Source organism: Peromyscus leucopus, chromosome 6 (assembly GCF_004664715.2).
Source record: "Peromyscus leucopus breed LL Stock chromosome 6, UCI_PerLeu_2.1, whole genome shotgun sequence".
Taxonomy (NCBI): Eukaryota; Metazoa; Chordata; class Mammalia; order Rodentia; family Cricetidae; genus Peromyscus; species Peromyscus leucopus.
In genome coordinates this window covers 38,009,100-38,033,286 of record NC_051068.1, presented here as the reverse complement: position 1 = coordinate 38,033,286, position 24,187 = coordinate 38,009,100, and the positions used below count along the sequence as shown (strand labels likewise).

The 24,187-nt window shown below is 39.5% G+C and overlaps 1 protein-coding gene across 1 annotated transcript; it reads right to left on the bottom strand.

Annotated features, from left to right (window-relative positions):
* Positions 1 to 436: 436 nt before the first annotated feature.
* Selenot (selenoprotein T) lies at positions 437 to 24,002 on the bottom strand. The gene is made up of 6 exons (XM_028882170.2): positions 23,776 to 24,002; positions 7,770 to 7,880; positions 7,254 to 7,380; positions 5,615 to 5,702; positions 3,370 to 3,523; positions 437 to 2,960 (listed from the first exon to the last, which is right to left on the bottom strand). Exons 1-5 carry the CDS (start codon positions 23,910 to 23,912, stop codon positions 3,399 to 3,401), a joined length of 588 nt encoding a protein of 195 aa, XP_028738003.1. The 5' UTR covers positions 23,913 to 24,002; the 3' UTR covers positions 437 to 2,960; positions 3,370 to 3,398.
* Positions 24,003 to 24,187: the final 185 nt, after the last annotated feature.

Genomic DNA, 24,187 nt, shown 5'->3' with positions numbered 1-24,187 from the left:
TGGCTTAAGAAGCCATTAGAGGCCAGTTGGTGGTGGTGCATGCCTTTAATGCCGGCATTTGGGAGGCCGAAGCAGATGGATGTCTTAGTTTGAGGCCAGCCAGGTCTACAAAGTGAATGAGTTCCAGGACAACCAGGTTTGCACAAAGAAATCTTCCTTCAAAACAAAAAACCAACCAACCAATCAACCAACCAACCAACAAAAAGAGCCATTAGAAATAAACATCGTATCCCGGATAGAGGTGGCTCAGTAGTTAAGAGCAGTGACTGATGATCTGGAGGACCCAGGTTCAATTCCCAAGCTGTCTGGTGTATGATCAAGCCAGGATTAAAGTAAATAAATAAACATTATTGGATGACAACTTTTACAATGCATAATTCCCTAAACACATTTACTATGGAAAACATTGGTATAGAATTAATAACACAAAGCATGGTTCCTTTCACGTTGGCTTATTTATTTTCACAATGCCACAAAGAAGTCCCAAATCTTTACAATTCCTTACTTGCTTCTCATTTTTTTTTAAAAAAGAAAAGCCCTAGAATATCAAATCATGTTTAAAAAAACTCTAACTGAATTATTTTAAGTTATGACAATGATAGAATGTGCCAGTCAATCAAAATTCCAAACTAAAAAACCTTTAAAGTAAGAATGAACCATCACCGGGTCTCACCACATCTCGCAGCTGTTCAGGCTGAAGCAACTGTCACCCAGTGCTAGTGCCGTCCCCAACACCACTCCCATGCAGAAAGCATGTGTTCTGTGCATCTGACACACGGAGGCTTAGAGCCATGTTTTACCAACTTTCCAATTAATGCAAAAACCTGCCACAATGGCAACTGTGCTGAAAACAGCAGTAAAGCCAGCCTGTTGACAAGTCCAGTCTCCCGATTTACAGAGCACAGACGTTTTCTAACTATACAGCTACACCAATTTATAAGGAACTAATGCATTTTGAATTGTTAGTAATATAATAACGTTATAGTTTACTTTCTCCTTTTCCTTATAATTTTTATATTCATGCATCTCATTTATTTGTTGAGTAGACTATTAAATTCTGGATTTAAATATGACTAAGCATAAAATAAAACAGAGATATGGATAAAACAGCTAAGTTTTACTAGATGTTTCAGAGAGTTAAAGCTATGAACTAGGAGACAGACTCGATCTAAGGCAAACAAGGAAAAAGTTGGATCTGACTTTAAGTTCCTCACAGTTTGACCTGTCATGTACACATGAACATCCATGGCCTAGATTCTGAATGTCTATGTGCCATAGAGCTAACTGTGTCATAAATGGAACGTCCATTACTTGAAGAAAGGCCCCTCTGATGCTAAACTTTTACAAGATATGGAGTCTGGAGTAGGCAACCATATTAACAAGGTTTTAAGACCTAGTCAAAAATATATATATTTACACATAAATAATAACCTCTAAGGAACTTGAGTTTAAATGACAATGTCTATCACCAGAAGCACCTGGGCTAGCAGTGCTATAATCCTAATCAGAGGGTAACATTGCATCCCTTTTCTTCAGTTCAGCACTAGACTATCTTGCTGTCATCTGAAGATCACAGTAGACTCCACTTCAAGCTGTCACATGAAGAGGCACTGCCTGAATGCCTCAAGGTATGTCCAGTAGTCAAGCTGCTCTTAGCATCTAAGAGTTAGGTGGCACCAACATCCTTCCATTAGCTCTATAACTTCACTCACAAATCCAGGGTTACATTTGGCTCTTCCACTTCACCCCTGTCTGTTACCATGGCTGCTATGTAGCTGCTATTCAACATTATGTTTCTATTTCTGCTAAATCATTCCTATTATCTTTATCAACCCTAAGTTTCTTTTTAGAACTCTGGAACAATATGAAAACATTAAAAATATTTTTAATTTTGTCTTTCAAATACAATAAAATTCTGATATATGATGTTAAGATAATTCAATTACTAGACAAGTGATCTCTGTTTACATAATACATACTTTGTAAAGAGGTTTCACTGACTTTTTCTTTAGTGAGGTGAGTTTAAACTGTTCTAAAAACAGTAAATTAGCTCATTTGTGTGAATCTAAAGTATGTCCTTTACGAGATTATCTGTAAGTCAAAAACAAAACATTAGGCAGATGGTTATTAAAAATAATGCTAACAGGTACACTGAGCAATAAACTTTCATTTACCTTACATATGCTCAGTTTTTTATTAGTATAAAGGCCCATTAATCAATTCATTAGATTCGTCAAGGCAAGACATTTGAACTACACAATAGGATTTTAAAAGCAGTTGGTTTTGTTGTTCCTGATAAACACACACACACAAGCACACGCACACTTGAGCGCACACGCATGTACACACACACACACACACACACACACACACACACACACACACACACACACACAGTAGAGTACTCTGGATATTGGATTTCCCCCCACAATCCTGTATAATTTATTGTTCACAATCTGCAGTATTTTGAAAACTATATATTAAGCATGACCGAATTAGAGCTATCTGATAAACTTTTATAAATTATTTGGGAACTTCAGGTGTTTCCCCAAGAAAACTGACGTTAAACTATAAAAAAAAAAAAAAAGAAAGAAAGTAAAGAAAAAGAAAATTCATATAAAAACAAACAAGCTTAACACACATCTTGAAATAAACTCAAGTTGTAACTCAATTCTGTATTTTCTCAAATATGACCAAGAAAAGAGTTACAAGTAGTAATGCCACATTAAGAAGAAGAAACTATTAACAGTGGGCTCGGGGGAAGCTACACAGTATCATTGCACTCCAGGGATGTGCAGAATTCAGCATGTGCCAGCAATGGAAAAACTGTCTTGCACTGAGGTTTTCCAAGAGTTACAACGAGCCTGCCAAGAAACATCTGGTCTGTACTAACAGCTTGCTGTCTTCAGTACAGGCCTTCATAATGTCAGTCACGCTGCTCTTGCAAAATCCCTTAGTGTCTGAAACAAACAGAAAAAAAGAAGATTATATTTCAGTAGTCGCTCTTATACCAACTCTTGGGAAGCTAACCCACTGATCAGAAAGGAAAAGAGAATGACACTACCAAGCAAGAGCCAACCAAGCCTCTTCACATTTACACATTTGCTCATAAATTTTATACCTTATGTATGTTAAAAATAATACGCATGTTTAGGAACTAATTAATTGAAAGTAAGGAGAAGCTATGCATCTACAAACTATAATAAGACACATCAATTCTGGCTACTAGGAGTTCAAAGTTTGAAGGAATATCCATCTGTTCCATCTTAAGTGGGAAATTGAAGTGCTAATATATGTAGCATCTACTAGTGTCTGTGGTAAAAATTAATAGAAACCTATAAATAGCTACTGTATTTTTAAACTACTTACAAAATAGTTTTCAGTGCTGATAGGTAGGGCTATGATCGATGATGTGGGATTGAATCCATATGCACATTGAGTTTCATTTCATTGTCAAGAATTTGAACAAGTTGTTGCATGGATGGAAGATGACCAGATTCCAGCTTAGACCATACCGGCACATCTACAAAAACAAACAGCCAGCACCCCCACCCGGCCCAAAAACACATTAAAGATGATTTCACAATAGACATCGACCCCACAAATATTTATTGAGTTTCATACACAATTAGGGATATAGCAGTGCACTGCTTTCTTCCTCTTGGTGGGTTTTCACTGCAGCAAAGGAACCACTGGGCATTCCAAGTCACCACAAAATGATACTATGTCCGAAGATTAAAACCAGAGCGCTAGAGTGCCAGGAGTGCAAACACCAGCCTCTCCTGCTGCCTGGCCAGGGAAGCACAGCAGTCAAACTAGATCTACAAAAATAAAGACAGGCCACTAAGCTAGAGGAAAGGCTCGTAGAAAACTTTTGAGGTGAAAAGAAATGTAAAGGCAAGAAAGGAGTGTGGGCCTACACAGGCTATTGTTACAAGGAAGTATTGCATGAGAGACTGAAGAGGCACAGCAATTTAGATCGGGGTAACGAACTGCAACACAGCAGCAACTGAACATCTGCCTAGGGAAGCGTATCTGTCAGTCATTCAACTCACAGCATCTTGAGGGCAGCAATGGAAATGCATTTTACAACTGGGCATAGCTGTGTTCAAATGAAACCATCAGACAAGCAACAGGACATGAAATACACAGCCACGGCTGGCTGATCCCCAAACTAGATTTTTGCAGGACCTTTGCTCACACTAATACACTGGCATTTATCTTGAAAAAGAACTTGCTTAAGGAGTTTTAGTCACTCAAGGGACACAAGGAAATCTTCATTAAAAACATCACTGTAAGAAGAAAAAGCAAACAAGCAAACAAACAAAAGAACCCAAGCTGGGCGGTGGTGCATGCCTTTAATCCCAGTGTTGCAGAATATTAAGATGTGTTACATTTGTTTATGCTGTGGAATATTTGTTTAATGATGCAAAGATGTGTTACATTCTTTTATATTGGATTTGCTTAACTCAGTGAAGCTGTGTTACTGTGTCTGATGGTCTAATAAATAGCTGAACAGCCAATAGCAAGGCAGGGGAAATGATAGGCAGGGCTGGCAGGCAGAGAGTATAAATAGGAGAAATCTGGGAGAAAAGAAAGAAAGAGCAAGAGAACAAGGAGAGGAGAACACCAGGTGCCAGCCAGCAGCCAGCCAGCCACAGAGTAAGAGTGAAAGTAAGACATACAGAAATAAGAAAAGGAAAAAGCCCAGAAGCAAAAAGTAGATGGGATAATTTAAGAAAAGCTGGCAAGAAACAAGCCAAGCTAAGGCCAGGCATTTATAATTAAGAATAAGCCTCTGTGTGATTTATTTGGGATCTAGGTGGCAGGCCCCCAACAGAGCCAAAAAATAAACAACCAACAACATCCCAGCATTCAGGAGGCAGAGGCAGGCGGATCTCTGTAAGTTCAAGGCCAGCCTAGTCTACAGAGTAAGTTCAGGCCAGCCAGGGCTATTACAAAGAGAAACCCTGTCTTAAAAAAAAACAAAAATGAAAATCGTTAAAGGTCTATTTGCAATCTGCTGTTCAGAGAACGGGAGTCATGTAACACGGACTAGGTTGCCAGCAGGGAAGATTAGTACAAGTAGATTTGTAAGCAATGTAGGAGACAGATTTGAGAGGTCCTGGTAATCCCTTAACTATGGAGTGGAGGGGATAATGGAAGGCTACCCTAGGTTTCTGAGCAAATTAGGAGGACAAATGATGGAACAATTAAAGGAAGAAAAAAAAAATCCCAGAGGAGAATCAAAGCAGCACACAGGAACCAGAAGGGGTAGCTAAGAGCTTATTTTGAAGTAGGTTACCTTAAAGATTCCCAAGCAAAGCACTCAAAACAGGTCTGTAGTACCCTAAAGGTATGCATTTAGGAATCATCCTACAGGTTTATTTTAAAGCTATGGAGTAGACTATTAGCCAGACAGAAAACACATGGGAGCCAAATCATCTAGAAGTTCTAGAAACTCAAGTAGCAATTAAGATTCTTCTCCTGAATTTTCAATCTCTATCATATAAACTGTTTTATATGGACATTAAAGAAATTTCTCATGAAAAATAAAAGCCTGTTTGTTATTAAGTATGTAACTCATCACAAATGCACACTACTCAGAACCTACCATTTAACGTTATCTCAAATGCACCTGTTGACATACACTGGTTCTCAATCATGTTGCTCAAGAAGAAAACCATCATACATGCATAAACCTAGAAATCAAACAGCACAAAACATAAGACACATTCATTTGTTTTGACAGTTTCAACCTTCATTTGATAGTACTTTCTTTTAATATACTTTAAAAGTGTCCATATAAAATATCACCTCACAAATTATCTACATACCAGGAAAAATTCACAGCTCTTTATATGGTAAAGAACCTACATACAGTATTCATATTTTATATATAGACTTTCTAAAACATTTCAATAACTGAAGTTAAATTAAAAAAGAATACCATTTAGAATGGTTCACTTTACCAAATTTATAATGTAAAATGTCTTCACAAGAGAACAGTGATGCAACCACCAGCAACTTTATGTAGATTACATACAACCTACTTAAGTTTAAAAAAAAAATCATTTTAAAACCATTTGTAGGTTTAGACTGCCCTAGCACATGCATTTACCCTTCAAAGGCAAATCTACCTTCTTAAAAAAGAGAGAAAGAAGTACTTCAATTTAGTAAAATTACTGGACGAAAAGTTGGATATGGTGAAGATATAAATTATAACACATTGTTTCAGAAAGTAAATGTCTATAAGAGAAAGAAAGAGCTTGCCTGCCTATTCTACTGAGCCAGGTGGTGTTTGATGTCACAGTTTTTCATAGGAACACAGAAGGCATTGTCACAAAATCTGTATCTTTACCTCTTGGCTCTTCTATGATCAACCAAGAATGACAACTATACTTATGTGCTATACATAAGTGAGCACAGTACACAACACCCAAGCACTGAACTGCAAACCCACATCTGGTTAACAATGGGGCAAAGATGTATTTCTCCTAGAGACACCTAAGGATGGTTATGTTAACTAATGCCTGTTCTAGAAGAACCACCAAATGGGAGTCTGCTAATGGTACCAAGGCTAGAACTAAAGGGCAGAGCTGGAGCACTCCCCAGAGAACTTCGCTTCATGAGGGAAGCATCTAAAACACTCTCATTCAAGAGAGAAATAAATTAGATCCATTTCTGATGATGGTAAATGACTCAGGAAAAAAAAAAGATGTTAAGTATAAAGATAAAAAGAAGACTAATCAGCAGAAGCTTACAGGCTGCAGCCATGCAGTAATAAGCTTGCCTACCTGGCTGAATAAGAAAAACCCAACATTGAGAAAGACATAACTTCTCCTTTTTCTTCTTTCTCTATCCTAAGCATGTTTTCCTTAACACTTTGACTTTCCCCCAATGTTTGGGCTTTCTTACTCTTTCTCTAAAACGTCCCTCTCTACCATGTGGCTGCCCACCAAACATGAGTCTGACCTCCACACCAGCTTAAACGTCACAGCTTTTTCCTTCTCTCCTCCAAGCAGCTGCTGAGGTTTTACAGAGCTTCTTTCTCTTTGAATCTAAGAAAATTGTCCCTGTGCTTCCAAGTTAAAAAAAAAAAAAAAAGATCTAAAATGTAAAAATGTATGCTACACACACACAAACACACACACACACACACACACATACACACACACACATACACACACACACACACACACACACACACACACATCACCACACCTAAAAGCCCAGTCCCCAAAGCCACATACCTTATTTTCTTGGCCCCACTGCCAGATGCTAGGAGCTTGCATGCCGAAAAAAGCAAAAGGATCCTTGCCAACAATTATTAAGCCTATTAATACTAGTTTGAAGATTGACAGGAAAGACGCTATATGTCTATCAAAAGAAAAGAAACAAGTTAATCAGAAAGTACAATTTCTTATCAATTCTGAAATTTAATAACTAAACTTTGTGAAGACATTTTCTTGATATAAAGTCTGTTATTAATTACATTAAATTTAGTATCAGTGATTTTCTAGTGAATTTGGGGAGCCTTGGGTGTGGTTCAGTGGTAAAATGCATGCTCAGAAGGTGCGACTAACTTCCCAACATAAAGTATATGAGGAAACACCTCTCTAAAAGTCATCATCCCATTGTTATTTACAAAGTAGCATTCTCTGTATATTATAAACAAATAAATTACATTAACCCAGCAAAGGTGAATGAGCCCATTTATAAAGCTTGTAAGCTGAAAGACTGTATTCAAGTCACTGAAATTCACTCACCTATAAATTGGTTGAGGGAGGTAATTCTCTCCTTCAATGCGGATGTCTGGATACCGCTGGCTAATAACCCGCATGTACTCCTCAAACACCCGCCTGTACCCTCAGGATACACTGCCAAAAAGAAATGTTTCCATTAAGTGTTTTGAATGCATATAGACTTAAAGTTAAAGAAAGTTTAAAAATTATCAGATTAAATTTTTTTTTCAAAATCCATCACAATTAATGACTGACCCTAGACAATGGATAACAGGGAAGGTTTTTTATTTCGCATCTTACAAATTTTGTATATTTATGTTCCTAGTGAATAAATCATCTGGTTATAACATTACATTTCATTGCTTTGGATTAGACATCAGCAAACACCAATGCACACATGTCTTCATATCAAACTCTTACACCAATTGACTCTTTGTAGAGACTATAGAAAATGTTGACTGAAATGCAACCAGCAGAAATCCTCTCCAACTGCTTACTGCTTATACAGAGCCCTGAAGTGCATTTGAAAAGTTCTGAAAGTGACTCTGGCTCCAAAGACATGCAGCATGGCCTGTGAGAGACCAAACAGCGAATCCAAAAGTGTGTATTTTTTCTTCTCAGTCCTATTGAAAGATTTTGACTGTACTTCTCCCAAAGATTCTGGTGTTAAATGTTATTTGATAGAGAATAACTTTAAAAACCCACGTTCATTTCTAGAGAATTCCAAGCTATCCTACAGTAGGTGTGAATTTGTGAAACATGAGTAATGGTGGCCAGGGGTTGTGTCCCATAAGCAGGACCTAATCCTCTGCCATGTGGTTATGAAAATGGAAATGGAGAGGAGTAGAAGAAAGAGGTGGGAAGAAATCAGATTTTTTTCCCTAATGGTAAAGGCCTGAGATTTTGGTCATTCCCCGTCCCTCTCCATCCTCTTTTTCCTCCCTAGGTACTGGGGTCAATCCTTGTGATAGGAAAGCACTCCACTGAGCCATACTCCTTAGCCTACCCAGGTTTTAATTTTTAATTTGGAGGCAGTGAGAGGTTAAGAATTTGTAACAGGTCTGAGTTTAATACAAATAGATATTTGTTTACAATTAGCAGATAGAGCAAAGTGAAATGGTTGGTACCTAGTTAGGCAATGGTGATAGTTTGCATGGTATTGGCCCCCACAAGGTCATAGAAAGTGGCACTATTAGGAGGTGTGGCTTTGTTGAAGTAGGAATGGCCTTGATGGAGGAAGTGTGTCACTGTGGGAACTGGCTTTGAGGTCTCCTATGTTCAAGATCCTGCCCAGGGTCTGAGACCAGTTCCAGTTGCCTTCTGATCAAGATGTAGCCAGCACCATGTCTGCTTGCATGTCGCCATGCTCCCTGACAAAACAGACTGAACCTCTGAAACTGTAAGCAAGCCATCCCAAAGAAATGTTTTACTTAGAAGAGTTACCATAGCCATGGTGTCTTTTCACAACAACAGAAACCCTAACTAATGAACTAAATTGGCAGAGTTGAAAAAGCACAGGGTCTTCTTTGACAGCATCAGAAAAAGACTTACTAAGTTGCCAGTTCTATTGTATGTGTGAACTCTCCCCAATATACTGTCACTGAAGACCAGACCAATCTCTTAATGTTGCTCTTTGGAGTGCCCAGACTCTAGTGAACACTGAAGCAACATTTCATGAGTGTTAATATAGGTTTGGTTTATTTAAAGAATCATGAAATTGAGAATCAGTTTTAACATGTTTTGTAGATAGAAGTATTTAGTCTACATAAATAATTAAATTGTTAGAGAAACCTTTCAAGTCTATTTATTCTCCAATGAAATCTTTCCTAATCCTAAATTGTACAGTTTTCCCTAAAACGCTCTACTATAGCCAACAAATGCTCCATTTCTCATCGTATTCTTGCTTAACTCTGTTCCTCAAACCATCAACTATCACACACACAAAAACCTTTTCTCATACAAATCCATGCTAGTCCACCCATTCCTACCCCCAAACCAACTATTCCATTTGGTTCAGACTAAGCCTCCCAATAGGTTGGTTAGAATTTTAAGACTGACAGTCTAATTGGAAACGTCTAAGAACTGCCAGCAAGAAGGCCATGCCTCAGGCCAGGCGGTGGTGGCGCACGCCTTTAATCCCAGCACTCGGGAGGCAGAGGCAGGCGGATCTCTGTGAGTTCGAGGCCAGCCTGGGCTACCAAGTGAGTTCCAGGAAAGGCGCAAAGCTACACAGAGAAACCCTGTCTCGAAAAACCAAAAAAAAAAAAAAAAAAAAAAAAAAAAGAGGAGGAGGAGGAGGCCATGCCTCACTTGTGCTCCTCCTCACCACGTACCCTAGCATCCCACATACAGTTCCTAGGAGTCTCCAGCACACTAGCCAGCTGACTCTAAAGTCATACATTTGCTTTGTACTGTTAGTCTCACTTTATACTATTATAATAGTTCCCCAAAGCTCACTGTTTTGCAAATACATAGCTTTTCTGAATTGGATATTTCCAAAGGGTAAAGTACAGAACCTGAACTGGATCAAAAAACAAACTGATCTGGTCAAGATGACTCAGCAGGCAAAGGTGCTTATTGCCAAGCCTGACCTACACAGCACAGGTACCTGTGTGAGAGTGAACATGTGAACATACACATACACAACAATTACAATTTTAAAAAGTTAATGATTACAATTTAGAATGTTTTAAGCTAAAACCACATTGAGGTAAATGCAGAATATAACAAAAATGGCTTTTTAACCACAGGCAAGACAAGAAGATGGCCAAAATACAGTCACCACTCTCAATTCTCATTTTTCTTTTGATTTCCCATGAAAACTGAAGCAGGCTCTAGAACAAGGCAAGCCTGTGAGGTTTTGCCTTCCCTGCTTTAGACCTGAGCAGGCTCAGAAAAGGGTTGACTTGTTCATAGTCATAAGACTAATAGAAGACAGAGCCAGATGGGAAACCAAATTTTGTGAGCCCATCAACACACAAATCTGATTCCACAGTCAACTTCCTCAAAGGATGATAAAGCCAAGAATTTTCAGATTAGAAAGACTGACAGACACAAAAAATTTCATGGGCTAGTGAGATGGTTCAGCATGTAAAACTGCTTGCCACACAAGCCTGATGACCTGTGTTCAATTCCTGCACCCATGCTGAAGAGACCTCCACACATGTGCATGCATACCCCCCCCATAATAAATAAAATAAAATAAAATAAATTATGTTTTACTTTTTCAACAGTACTATGGGAAGTACTAAGGGAGGGCTGCTAACTCTGGACGATGGATGGAGTTAGGAAACATGTTCTCCAACTGGCAACAGCACAGGTCCATTAACTTGCTTTGTCATAGCATTCACTCTGGTCTAATGAGGAGAACACCTGCACTATCCAACTACCCCTGTATTCTCAAGATAACCATGTAAAAGTGACAGTGGGTATGTAGAAAAATGCTTATCACCATACTAGAAAAAACAACAGTACTTTAAGGGATTAAATTTCCGTCTCCTGAAGGAGTTTACAGTCTAATTTGAGAGAGACAAATAAACAGCAAAAACTGGGGAACAATTATGAGGAAACACACAAGTAAGCCCACAATGCAGTGCATAAATCAAACGAGTGTTAAAGTGAGAATGTAGCTGTAATTTCACTATTATATATAACTTTCTACCACTCTTTTCTCAGGCCATAATCTATCTGGATTTAACCTTTTTAGAAAATAATCTCTACTCTCTCCTCTTTCTTAGCAAACTTGGCGATAATAAACATGGGCTCATGTACTAGGGAACTGGACATTAGGGCTGAACGGAGTAGTGAAGTCACATGAAGACAACTCGACACAGACTACCCAACCACCTTCCAAATGAACTAGTCAAGGGGAAAGACCGAGTGACACACACCTAAGGGAGAGCCTGCCTGTGTGCGGCACAGATGCTAAGTTTAACAAAAGAAGTTCTGTGGCCTCTGAAAGCAAGCACTGTGATTTCAGGACACAGAACAATGAATGACAAAACACCTAGGCTTCGTTTTCATTCTTACAAGAACCACTATAGTTATCTTTAGCCTATTTACTCTCCGATTCTTATTTTCTTCTACCAGTCAAAATTTCCTAAAATATTAAACTACTACTATGCTGGGCAAGCACTGTGGCACAGAACAGCACCCAAATCTTTTTCTCTTTGGAGACAGGGTCTCATTAAATTGCTTAGGCTGTCTTCACACTTGCCTTCACACTGGGATGGTAAGTATGTGCCATCACACCTAGCCTGAAAATGTTTAAGATCAATTTTAGTTCATAAACTCTTATCCAAGTCCTGAAAACACAGAAATTCACATCAATGTAGCACACTAAACACTAACAATGACCATGACTAATGGCAAGATCTAGAAGAAAATTGCAAGGTAAACAGAAAGGCCAAAATAAGAAAAATTATCTGAACTTTGCTTCTGGAAAACTCCTATTTGAAAATTCACAGAGCTAGGTCTTAAGAGAGACTGGATAGTCATCCTTCACCTCTGCAAAGTGGAAAAGGAACCACCTACCATAAAGTGCCCCATCCCTAGGTTTCTATATCCCAACAGAGGGTTTGTTTGTTTTTTAAAGATTTATTTATATATATGTATGGACACTCTGTCTGCATGTTCATCTGCACACCAGAATAGGGCATCAGATCCATTATAGATAGTTGTGAGCCACCATGTGGTTGCTGAGAATTGAACTCAGGTGTTATGGAATATTTGTTTGCATTGTACAGATGTGTCTTTGCCAAAGTGCTTTCTGATTGATTTAATAAAGAGCTGAATGGCCAATAGCTAGGCAGGAGGTATAGGTGGTACTTCTAGGCAGAGAAAGAGAGGAAGAGGAATCTAGATGCACAGAGACACTGGGAGACACAGAATAAGTCAGAGGTACAGAATGAAAGAAAGGTAAAAAGTAACATAGTAGAACGTAGATTAAAAAATATGGGCTAAGAGCACTGGCTGCTTTTCCAGAGGTCCTGAGTTCAATTCCCAGCAACCACAAGGCTCAACACCAACTACAATGAGATCTGTTGCCCTCTTCTGGAATGTAGGCATATATGCAGGCAGAACACTGTATACATAATAAATAAACAAATCTTTTAAAAAAAATATGGGCTAATTTAAGATATAAGAGCTAATCAGGGGCTGGAGAGATGGCTCAGAGGTTAAGAGCACTGACTGCTCTTCCAGAGGTCCTGAGTTCAATTCCCAGCAACCACATGGTGGCTCACAATCATCTGTAGTGAGATCTGGTGCCCTCTTCTGGCCTGCAGGGGTACATGCAAACAGAACACTGTATACTTAATAAATAATCTTAAAAAAATTTAAAAAAAAAAAAGAGCTAATCAGGAACAAGCCTAAGCTATAGGCTGAGCTTATAATTAATATAAGTCTCCATGTCATTATTTGGGAGCTGGCTGGCAGGACAAAGACAGACTCTTTACATATGGTGTCCAACATGGGGCTCAAATATCCAAACACAGGGCCTGAGAAAGCATTAAAAAAGTTCTGGACAAGGAGTCAGATGTGGATTCCTAGTCCTGCAGTCCCTCAGGCAGGCCAATACAGAGGCACAGCTACTGGCCACTGCTTGTGGGTTGGAATCAGCCACCAGCACTATGTGCCAGTGCCACGCGCTAAGCTGAGCCATACAGTGGCTGACACAGTCAGAGAATGCTACAGGCATTTAGTAAAGGCAGGTCCAGACACAGAAAAACTTCTAAAAAGGTACAGTATGTTTAAAAATGTGCTAAGATGCTGAAAAGAAATAATTTAAACATAAAAAACACAGAAACAGAAAAAATAGTTTAAACATAAAGTATTTAATGAGTGTACAGTAATATAAAAAGAATAAGCCATGTAAAGATGGGAAGTACACAGCATGTCTGGATCCTGTATGGTGCTTTGTTGACTGAATTTCTTAAATGCTAGTGTACAAAAAACAGTAACTGCTGAGAGACACTGGATTATGGAAACTGCTAAATTAAACCAACCTATATATTTTAAGAATATCTTAACTTCAAAATGGAAGTCAGAAAATACATTGAGTTGAGGAGAGGTTATGTTTCTATTTCCACAGGAAACAAAAACTTAACACTTCTCTTCAAAATTAATAAAGATCAGATTTGACTGGGGGAGACCTCCTGAGATCTTGGCTGCAGACAAGAGGGAAAAGGCCAAAAAGACTACAAGACAGGTGATGTATAAGCTGATCCCTTGACATGGGAACAGCTCTGAGACTGGATGAGACATGATAAATCTTGTTGGCTACAGAGTTCTTATGACTTATTATTACATACCATCCTTTCATATGGAATGGATAGTGGTTTGGTTATACAGTTCAAACAGACTTATAAAGTTAACAGATGCCTTTTACCTGCTCAAACATAAAACAAAAAATCATCTTTGACTTACGAACACTGCACATTCCATACTTGTGTTAATACAGATATATGTTACCTTTAAAAGTGTTTTCAGAAAAAAAGGACCAGACACCAATAAAGGCAAGTAGCCCAGATGATCCAGCCTCACAGAATGTCTGTTGCCATTTCCTGAAAATTCTACATCCACAACTTCAAAACTGCTAGCTGAGATGATCCAGCCTCACAGACTATCCAACCAAGACTTCAGATAAGCGCTACACTTTCCAATCATAGAGAATAAACAAAAAATAATACAGCTAGCTCTCCCAGGACTTGATCATTATTCCATTTTTCTCAGAGGCCTCCAAAGCTGTTGTTGCCCTCAAATAACAGTAAGCAGTCTAGAAAACATAGTACCTACATTCCCAAGAGGTGGGATGGGTGGTTTGGGGTCATTTGGTGAATTATGGATGTTTGCCATCATCTGGGAGGTTGATTACAAGTTCTTATTTGTAATAGTCAGGAAAAAAAAAACTGAACAAAGGAGATTAGATTCAAGGATCTCTTTCTGAAGGGAATGGAGGCAGGAATATAGTATAGAAATGATGGGATAGAAGGGTGGATTGTTGAGTCTACTTCTGAACAACCACTAGTTTCAAATATTTTACACTGGTATGGATTTTTGTACATTGACACAAATTTAAGGTTATTTTCAATATACTGTATATGTATGTTTGTACTCTTGTTTAAGATACTGTACCTATGCAGCTCATTTAATACATTTTGTACCACACAGAAATCTCTAAGATATACACAGGGACCGAATGTTTTTGGGCAAATAGCATGTTATTTAAATAATCATAATTACAGATCATAATACACTCTGTGTGTTGTTTTTTTCAATAATTAACATTTTTATTTACAAAAACAAACTAATTAAACAATTAAACAACTAATTAAACAAAGTTCCTAGTACTTTATTGACGTATGGTATTGTGTCAAACATTTTCCTCTATGAAGAGGGACCAAACAAACTTTTCATCTTTTTCCATGAGCTGCACAAACTCTGCAGGCTCTCTGTAGAAAATGTTCCCACTTGCTGGAATTCACATAGATCCACGCTGCTTCATATCACCTGACAATTTTTACGAGGTGCTCTCCCTGAACCCCCAGGGGAAGGGCTGGACAGATTGTCTCTGGTTCTGGAGAGCCTTCATTATTGTCATCTGTTATCTAGTCTCTCGCCCCCGACAGCAGAAACTATTTACACTTCATTTTTGCTTGTGGATTGAGGTTGTTGTACACTCTAAATGAACTGAAAAGTCCACAGTTTATAAGGTACAGCACTACTTTTTTGGTCCATTTCATCATTTTCCTTAGAGCAGAACAACACGTGAAGAATTGATCTGCACAGTCAATGCCTTTCATGTGGGCATTGTATTCCTTGATGCAGGTAGGTTTTATAGTAGTTCCTTCCATTTTTTTTTCCTGTTGTTGTTGAGACAGAAGTGTCATGGATCGTTGACATCATTCAGACAACCCACTTGTCTTCCCATGCTAGGAGAACAATGTCACCTTTTCTGGAAAATATTACATCACCTTTCTTGATTCTTGATGTTTTCCATTTTCACATTTGGTGGTAAGCATCTACTCTTCCTTACAGTTCCACAGACTCTGGTTTTGTTCTGTAGCAGCAATTCAGCAGCAGATATAACATTGTAATGATTATCGTGGTAAATATGATGCCGTATGCCAAGAAAGGTTCCAAGGAATGAAAGAGCAGTTTCTTACAATTTCTTCCCTTCAGCAGTGTGTATCTCCATATTACAGCTATAGCCAGTGTCACTCTAGCACACCATCTAAACAAGTAAACTACATTTTGTTATTTTCGCTGGGTTGTACTGCACAATTTTAAACGTACTTTTCATAGAATCAAAGACAACTGTTGCTTTGGTCTGTATATTGTTCAAAACTTATGCAGGAAATAATCCAGCACGGGCTGGATCTTTAAAGTGTTCCTGAGCTACTGTCCATTTTGGCGTTATTACTGAAATGTCAGAATGTCCATATTTGCTCAAATCTACGGATTATCTCTGTCTGTAGAAATACAGGGGTACATATCACAGGATCTGTTGGCCAACAGTCTTTCAAGCTATCTTTTCTTGTTTGATCCATCAGAATAATTAGGCCAAAGAATTTCTTGATGTCTTTCTGTGTAAACAGAGACCATTTAGTGTTGTAGATGGTGTTTTGCATTTCACTGAGGTTTGATTATGATAGCTGGACAGTTCTTTGCACATCTCAAACAATTCATTACCAAAAAAGAGACTGGTAAACTCTAGCATGACCTTCAAACATTTGTAAGCATGGTGGTGTGTCAATTTCAGACCGACAATTATCAGTAGCTTCATCAGTGTTGGAATCACTTGAAAGCACTGCCACCCTGTGCTTCCTTACAGGTCTAATCATTTCACTGTCCGTAGAATTGGCAGAATTGTCTCCAGAATCGTCAGAAGTCATCTGTATCTTCCATCTCACTAGGAATATCTGATAAATTTTGGGTAAATACTTCCAGAAGTGCATCAGTTTCATTGGTTTCTCTTTTTCTGAACGAAGGCATATTTAAAAGCACCGGGATATGGTGATATTTTGTTTATATTCTAACAAATAAAATTTGCCTAAAGATCAGAGGACAGAGCCAGCCACTAGATTAAACATAGAGGCCAGGCAATGGTGGCACACACCCTTAATCCTAGCATTTGGGATCTCATGCCTCTGCTCCCAGTATTTGGGAAGCACACACGCCATTAATCCCAGCACTACGAAGGTCGAGACAGAAAATGATATGGCTGGGTGGAGAAAGGCATATAAGGCGGGAGGAGACAGGAACTCAGGCTTTCAACTAAGGAGATGGTGTGGTGAGAAGTGGCTGTGGCTTGCTTCCTCTGATCTTTTAGCATTTACCCCAATATCTGGCTCCAGGTTTTTATTATAAGACCAATTAGGATTCGTGCTACACCAGGAACTTGAAGACAAAGACTATTCAAATGACCAAAATACAATGTAACTGCAATGCTTTATGGGTCCATGCAATTATATAGTTTTTCATAGATTAACCTGAACAGTTTCCACCAATGAAATTGCTTCATTCAATGTGGGCAAGACAGTGTTGACATCTAAGGTCCATAACAGATGGTGCATGAAACATGAGAAAACTCGTGAGCAGTATGAAATGTGTTAAAAATGTAATGCAAAGTTCTAGTCCTTAAAAGCTATTATTATAAACTATTTAGGATAATTAAGAAATGCAGGTTAGTAGTTAGTCATCTATAACAACCAAATTTGTAGTCATGTTAGGTATGTTTTTAAGGTCACACAGAAATATATTTTAGATAGATAGATGGTCTTCAAATACTTCAAAGACCTACAGAATATGGCATTTAAAATGTTTTCAATAATATAAGGCTTTTCATGACAGTAAGACTTGTCTGTTCCTGGCAGTACCAATTTACTTCAAAATAGGATGATGGGCATCAAAGAACCTCCATATGGAGTTTGATTTCAATGTCACAAAGCTAGCCATTTGGGCAAGACAGTGATCTTGCCTCAACTGCTGACAGCATGCTGTCCAAACTGGACAAGCTGACACAAAAGAAAGTGACAGCTGAACTTTGCCAAGACAAGATAGGACAGTCCTTCAAAATTCCTGCTTTACAGAAAAGTCCATCAGATATTCTAGGCCTGTAGGGTAAAGATGGATACCCCAACATTATAGAGAAACCTTGGGGTGACTGTCCAGGCATCCAGATGTCTCTGTTGTTTCTATAGTTTTGGAAGTTATTTGCTTTACATTTCCTGTTTACTCAGGTAATAACCTTCTTGGGTTTCTGATAGAGTTGAAGATGAGACAGTTATAGTTTCAGTTTTTCTTGTTACCAAATTAAAAAAACTCACCAAAGAAGTATAAAGTTTTAAGGTTGAAAAACATAAAGGTTTAAGTTGTTTTATCTAAGAAAATGTTTCAAGGTCTAAAAAGATAGCTTTAGGATGGTAATACAAGTTATGATAGAAAATAGTTTATGTATAAAATTTTAAGTTCATCAAGATAAGATGGATAATAGAGTATTTTCTCTGAGTATGCTAAATACAAATGGACTAGACATTGTGAATGTAATTCTTACCTGATAATTGTTCTTATTGTATACAATTTTGCTATGATAAAGTTAAAAAAGCCTTTCCTTTTTAATTAGACAAAAAGGGAAAAACACTGTGGAATATTTATTTACATTATAAAGATGTGCCTTTGCCAAGATGCCTTCTGACTGGTTTAATAAAGAGATTAATTGCCAATAGCTAGGCAGGAGGTATAGGTAGGACTTCTGGGCAGAGAGAGAGAGGAAGAGGAGGAGATGCAGAACAAGTCAGAGGTACAGAATGAAAGAAAGGTAAAAAGCCCCGTAGCAGAACGTAGATTAAAAAATATGGGCTAATTTAAGATATAAGAGCTACTCAGGAACAAGCCTAAGCTATAGACTGAGCTTTCATAATTAATGTAAGTCTCCATGTCATTATTTGGGAGCTGGCTGGCGGGACAGAGAAAGACTTGTAACACTCCGGACCTCTGGAAGAGCAAGCCAGAAGTCTTAGCCACTGAACCATCTCTCCAGCCCCAGACATTTACAAAGAGAAATGCTGGTGAGATCGGAGCAGTAGAGGCGCATCAGGGTCTGAGGGGAACAGGAATGATGGCAGTGGTACAATGAAATCTGGAAGCTTGGTTAGGTGGCATGGAGGCCAAGGACATAGCCTGCCCCACATACAACTACTCTGGGCTAGGCAGAGGCCGGCTGGGTAACAACCTACCAGACTGGAACCATCATCTACACTCCAGCAAAGGGCTGGAGACAACAGGCATCACAGGACTAACTATAGCAGATCAGTACAAATTCCACCCATTTTAGTTTTTTTTTTTAAATAGACAAAAGTCTACCATTGGCAACACTTTAACAGTTCTCTAATGGATAAGTCTTCGTAGCCACTGTTTCTCCTAAAAAAAAAAAAAAAAAAAAAAAAAAAAGGAATAAAAAATAAAATACAAAACTGGGTCTGTGTGGTAGCTTTGATTCTAGCACTCCAGAAGCCGAGGCAGGTGCATCTGTGTGAGTTCAGGCCAGCCTGATCTACATAGAGTTCCATGACAGGGAGAGATAAGACTGGAGACCCTGTCTCAAAACAAAACAATGGAAAGAAAGAAAAGATCTCAAAGACTATAGGAGGTAAAGTCAAAATGAAAGAGCAGAAACAGTAACCAAAAGACTTAAAATAAGAGTCTACACTTTTGAGTAGATACATGAGCCTATTTCACATCAGCTACTATAATTATTGCTATTCCAACAGAAGCTGACCTGCAGGCTGGAGAGGCAGCTCAGAGAGCACATACCATACTCATCACTCCACATCTCAGCATCTTGACAACTCCTACCTTGAGCCTTGCTTCTCTCTACTGTACCTTGAGCCTTGCTTCTCTCTACTTTATCTGTGGAGTCCACTGGGGAGCTCAGTGGCAGGTGCTCATCTAGACCTAATACAAAATGGCACAGCATTTATATACATCCTGCACACATCTTCCTGTATGCATGAAAGCATCTGTGGAGTACTTTAATACTCAAAACAGTGGAATAGTTATGAATACTGCTATTTGGAGAATGCCAGTAGAGTGCAATATACCACCCTCTGCAGATATTTTCAATCTGAGATTGGCAAAATCCATGGATATGGATCTCACAGATATAGAGGGCCAACTGAAATTCACCACTTCATGCTGCTAAATTACCTACCTCTTGAAGACCTCTCTAACCTCTTGGTATTTCCACTACTACCTTTTGTTCAGAGTTCCATCACCTCTCAGTTGGACAACTCTAAAAAGCCCCTTCCCTCCTAAACATATTCCCTTCCATTCTTGCCCTCTGAAAAAAAAAATTTCTACAATAACACTAGTTGGCCTCTCTGAGGTAGTTGAAACCTCAAGGGTCTACGCTATGCATTCTTTAAAGTCAGTAAGAGCCTTGGGCTTCTCATGAAAAGTGTATTTTCTTTCAACAAGGCCACGGTTTTCAAAGCCCCACAGAAACAGATCTCTGTTCAAGGGGTGAGGAGATGACTCCATTTTGAAAGTGCTGTTGCCAAGCAAGCATAGAGACCTGAGTTCAATCCCTAGCACTAACAACAGTAAAAAAGCCAGGAGTGATGGTGTATGCCAGGTCCCAAGACCTTGTCTCAAAAAACAAGATGGGGCTCCTGAGGTACTGAGGAGGAATGACACCCCCGACACACAAGTTCATTTCTTCAAGGAACCTTCCTGATCTCAGACTGGCACTCTCCTATCAGCAGACTTTCCCTAACAAAACTTAACAGAATTGCAATTTTATGTGCTTAACAGAATTGCAATTTTGTGTGCTAGTTTGTTCTTGCCTACAAAAACCACAAGAGCACAGAAATGAATTCTATGCACAACATAATATACCTGCAAAGAGTAGGTAAAAGAGTAGTTTGTTAAGTATGCAAATACCAAGTGTCCATTAACCAATATGATCCACAATGTCTCCAATTCAGCATTTCACTCACAAATCTTGATCAGTATCAACATATAAATCAGTTTTGGCCTTTTTAAAAGGTTCTTAAATTATGTATTTTTGTGCAGAAGAGACGAGTACAAGCAGGTGCCTCTGAGAGTCAGGCATCAAACACCCTAGGGTGGAGTTACTGGAAGTTGTGAACTGCCTGACACAGGTGCTGGAAACTTGGGGCTGTAAGCTCTTAACTGCTGAGCATGTCTACAGCTCCCTCAGTATTTGGTCTGTTTCTTTCTACTATACTATGAAAGCAAATGCTGAGACAGCATACATTTAATAAAAATCTAGTTTCCTAATACCTGCTTCACTTATCTCATAAAACTGTAGGCAGGAGCTGGCTATTCTAGAATTATAGCAGTAGATAACTAAATTGCTAATTTGAAAAATCAGCATATTCTAATGTTCTGAAGCCTTAACTTTATTTAATCTACTATTCTCAGTAATTTAACTGTCTAATGCTCAAGGGAGTATTAACTGTAAAGAGTTATAATCAGTCACCTCTTTAAACTGTAGGAACTGTAGATCTGAGTGGATGTTAAATCACATGTGAAAGAAAATAAAGACCCATCATGCCTATGAGCAGCTCCCAGAATACACTGACCATAAGTCAAAGGAGGGAAAGTGAGACAGAACTTTAGGCCAAGGTCTGACTAGAGTTCTTCCTTTTTAACATTCTGTATTTAAACATCCAAATACTCAGTACAAAATCACTGACACCAAAAGCATGTAACTGTACTGCTCAATCAACTAACATAACGAACCAATACAGAGACAGAAGAGAACTCAGATACAGAGAACAAAATGGTACCATTTTTTGGAAGTTTCCTGGGTGGCCCTGTCTGGTGCACTGTGAAATCTTTAGCTATGGCCACAGCAGGTACTGAATGAACATTTGTTGGGAAGGCACAAGAGCACAGAAATCGGTCAGAAGCTTCGTCTCATTATTCATTCCATTATGCACGGTGTTGCTATTTTGTTCTACTAGCAATTGCAAAAGTGGTAACATCAGAAGGCAGGTATACTGAGCTACAACTATTTACGAAAAAGGACTCACAATAAGTATAAAACACAAAAATCAATTGAAATGAACTTCTTTAGTACAGTAACTTTTTTAGTAAGCTGAAAAGAATAATCAGTTTTATGGCACTGCAATTTCGAAGGAAAGTTAAGGGTTTGTTTTTTTCATGTGTTTATGCTCAGTTGTATTAGTTTCTTCTCCCTTCACAAACTTGCAAGTAGATGTTTAAAGGAGTCTGTTAAAACCAGAAGCTTACTATTCATTTACTATGGACAGATTAATCTCTAGGGGGAGAGCAGAAAGCTAAATTTAACAACTTGATAGGGTATTATAATAAAGCTATTTCTAATGTATACATTCTAAACAAAGGGTTTACGATGACTGCAAAACAAACTTATTTGACATTTTAAATTACAAAAAAATACTAATCATCAAAAATACAACGAAAACAACTATGAGGTTTCTAAAAACTTTAGTGCCTGCTTGCCATTTCATTTGTTGCTGTTGTTGTGGGTGGGTTTCATCATTTTGTCTTTTGAGACAGGGACTAGGGTAGCTCAGGCTGGCTTTGATCTATGTAGCCAGGGATGATCTTAAGTATTTGATCCTTCTGTCTCTGTTGAGATTACAGTTATCACCAGTATGTTTATTCTTTTGGAAATCTTAAGGGAAATGCACGTAGTAAAGCTGTAACAAGAATCCAAATATTGTATCAGAGAGATTTGGAAACTGGACCTGAGTTCAACGCTCCAGACCAACATGGTGGAAGGAGAGAACCAAATCCTGCAAGTTGTCCTCTGATTTCTCCATGGGCACCGTGACAGACAGACACCCCCACACCCCACACACACACGTCAATATATTTATACACATAGATATTTAAAGAACTCCAATGCAAGCAAAGGCACACACAAAAAAGTACTTTGAAAAAGTGTGAGTTCAAATAAGAGGTCAGGAGATAGAGAAATACTACATTGAGTTAAAACTTAAATCTTTCTAGTTAAATCCCCACTATCACAGTTAATCATTAGCCATCTTTGTCAGCTGGTAAAACAGCTACCACTTTCTTTAAAAAAAGAAAAAAAAAAGGTATGAGGGGCTGTGGGTGCAGAGGTCAGTGGAACAGCAGCAACCTGTGATGCGATAAATCCGTGCATAAAGTTCGCAGGGGATTTTGTTAGTAACCAGAAAGAAATCACCAAATTTTCACGCCAAACTTAAAGCCCCCAACTTATTTTCTGATTTTCAGGTTTAAATGATCTTTTAATTTAAATTTTTGCTTCGTCTTCAGCGATTTACCATAACAATTAAATAAAAATCTAAACTTAAGATGAACTGGTACACGTTTTGAGAAGTTGATTTTAAATGGATTCTGGCCAATAACAATACTGCAAAGTATCCAGATTCTGGAAATAATTACTAATCTGACATCCCATCCCGAGAAAACACCATCATTTGAGGTTTCACTTTCTCCAGCCTCGTGATTTTTTTTTTTTTTAAATCGGCGCTCTTCAAAGCTTCCCCGACCTTTAATAAAATGGATCCCTGTCAATTACTAAGTGGCGTCGAAAACTGACGGGTTCCCCTCCTTTTACTCGGAATGCACAAGACCTTTCAAAGTATGAGGCTGCCGGGGAGGCGTGCGGGAGCGGCGGAGCCAGCCGAGCCGCGGTTTTCAGAAGCGGCGGGCTCCACCTCGCGTCCCCGGAGCGCGGCGGCACAGCCGGGCCGGGCTACCGGCGCGCAGTGATGCGGAGCCCCGCCGCGCTGCCGCCCTCGCAGGCAGCCGCCTCGGAAAGGCCTGCAGCCCCAGCCCAGCACTCCAGGGGCGGCCGAGGGCCACGGGCAGTGCCCCGGGGGCAGAGGCGGCCTGAGGAAGCGCCCCGACGCCGGGCCGCCCATGCGGAAGGGCGTCGGTACCGCGCTCTCCGGTCGGGCAAGAGGCAGCGAGCCGGCTAGGCCGCGAAGCCGGGGCAGGGCGGCCGGGGGTCGACGCACGTACTCACCAAATCTGGAACTTGAGCAGCGGCCCCGTGGCGTACTGCATCTTTAATCTCTTGCTGGGCATGCCGCCCAGGTTGGCAGAGGCCTCGCTGCGGACCACCGCCGACGCCGCCACCAGGAGAAGCAGCAGAAGCCTCATCTTACTCGAGACAGCCGCTCCGGCCGCCGTCAGACCGAGACTGCAGCCAGCCCAGAACCTAGCCACGAACTGCTCCCCACTGCGCAGGCGCGCTCCGCCAAGGTCGGCCCGGGAGGCCGGAGTGCGCCTGCGCAGCCGGCGCCCGCGCCCATTGTGGGAAGGAGAGCTGACCTGTTTCGCTGTCTTGATCCACCACCATCTTGGATGTGTGCAAACACTGAGCGGGTGCAAGGGAGAGAGGGAGAAATCTTGCTGGTGAGACATAAAGGGGGCCC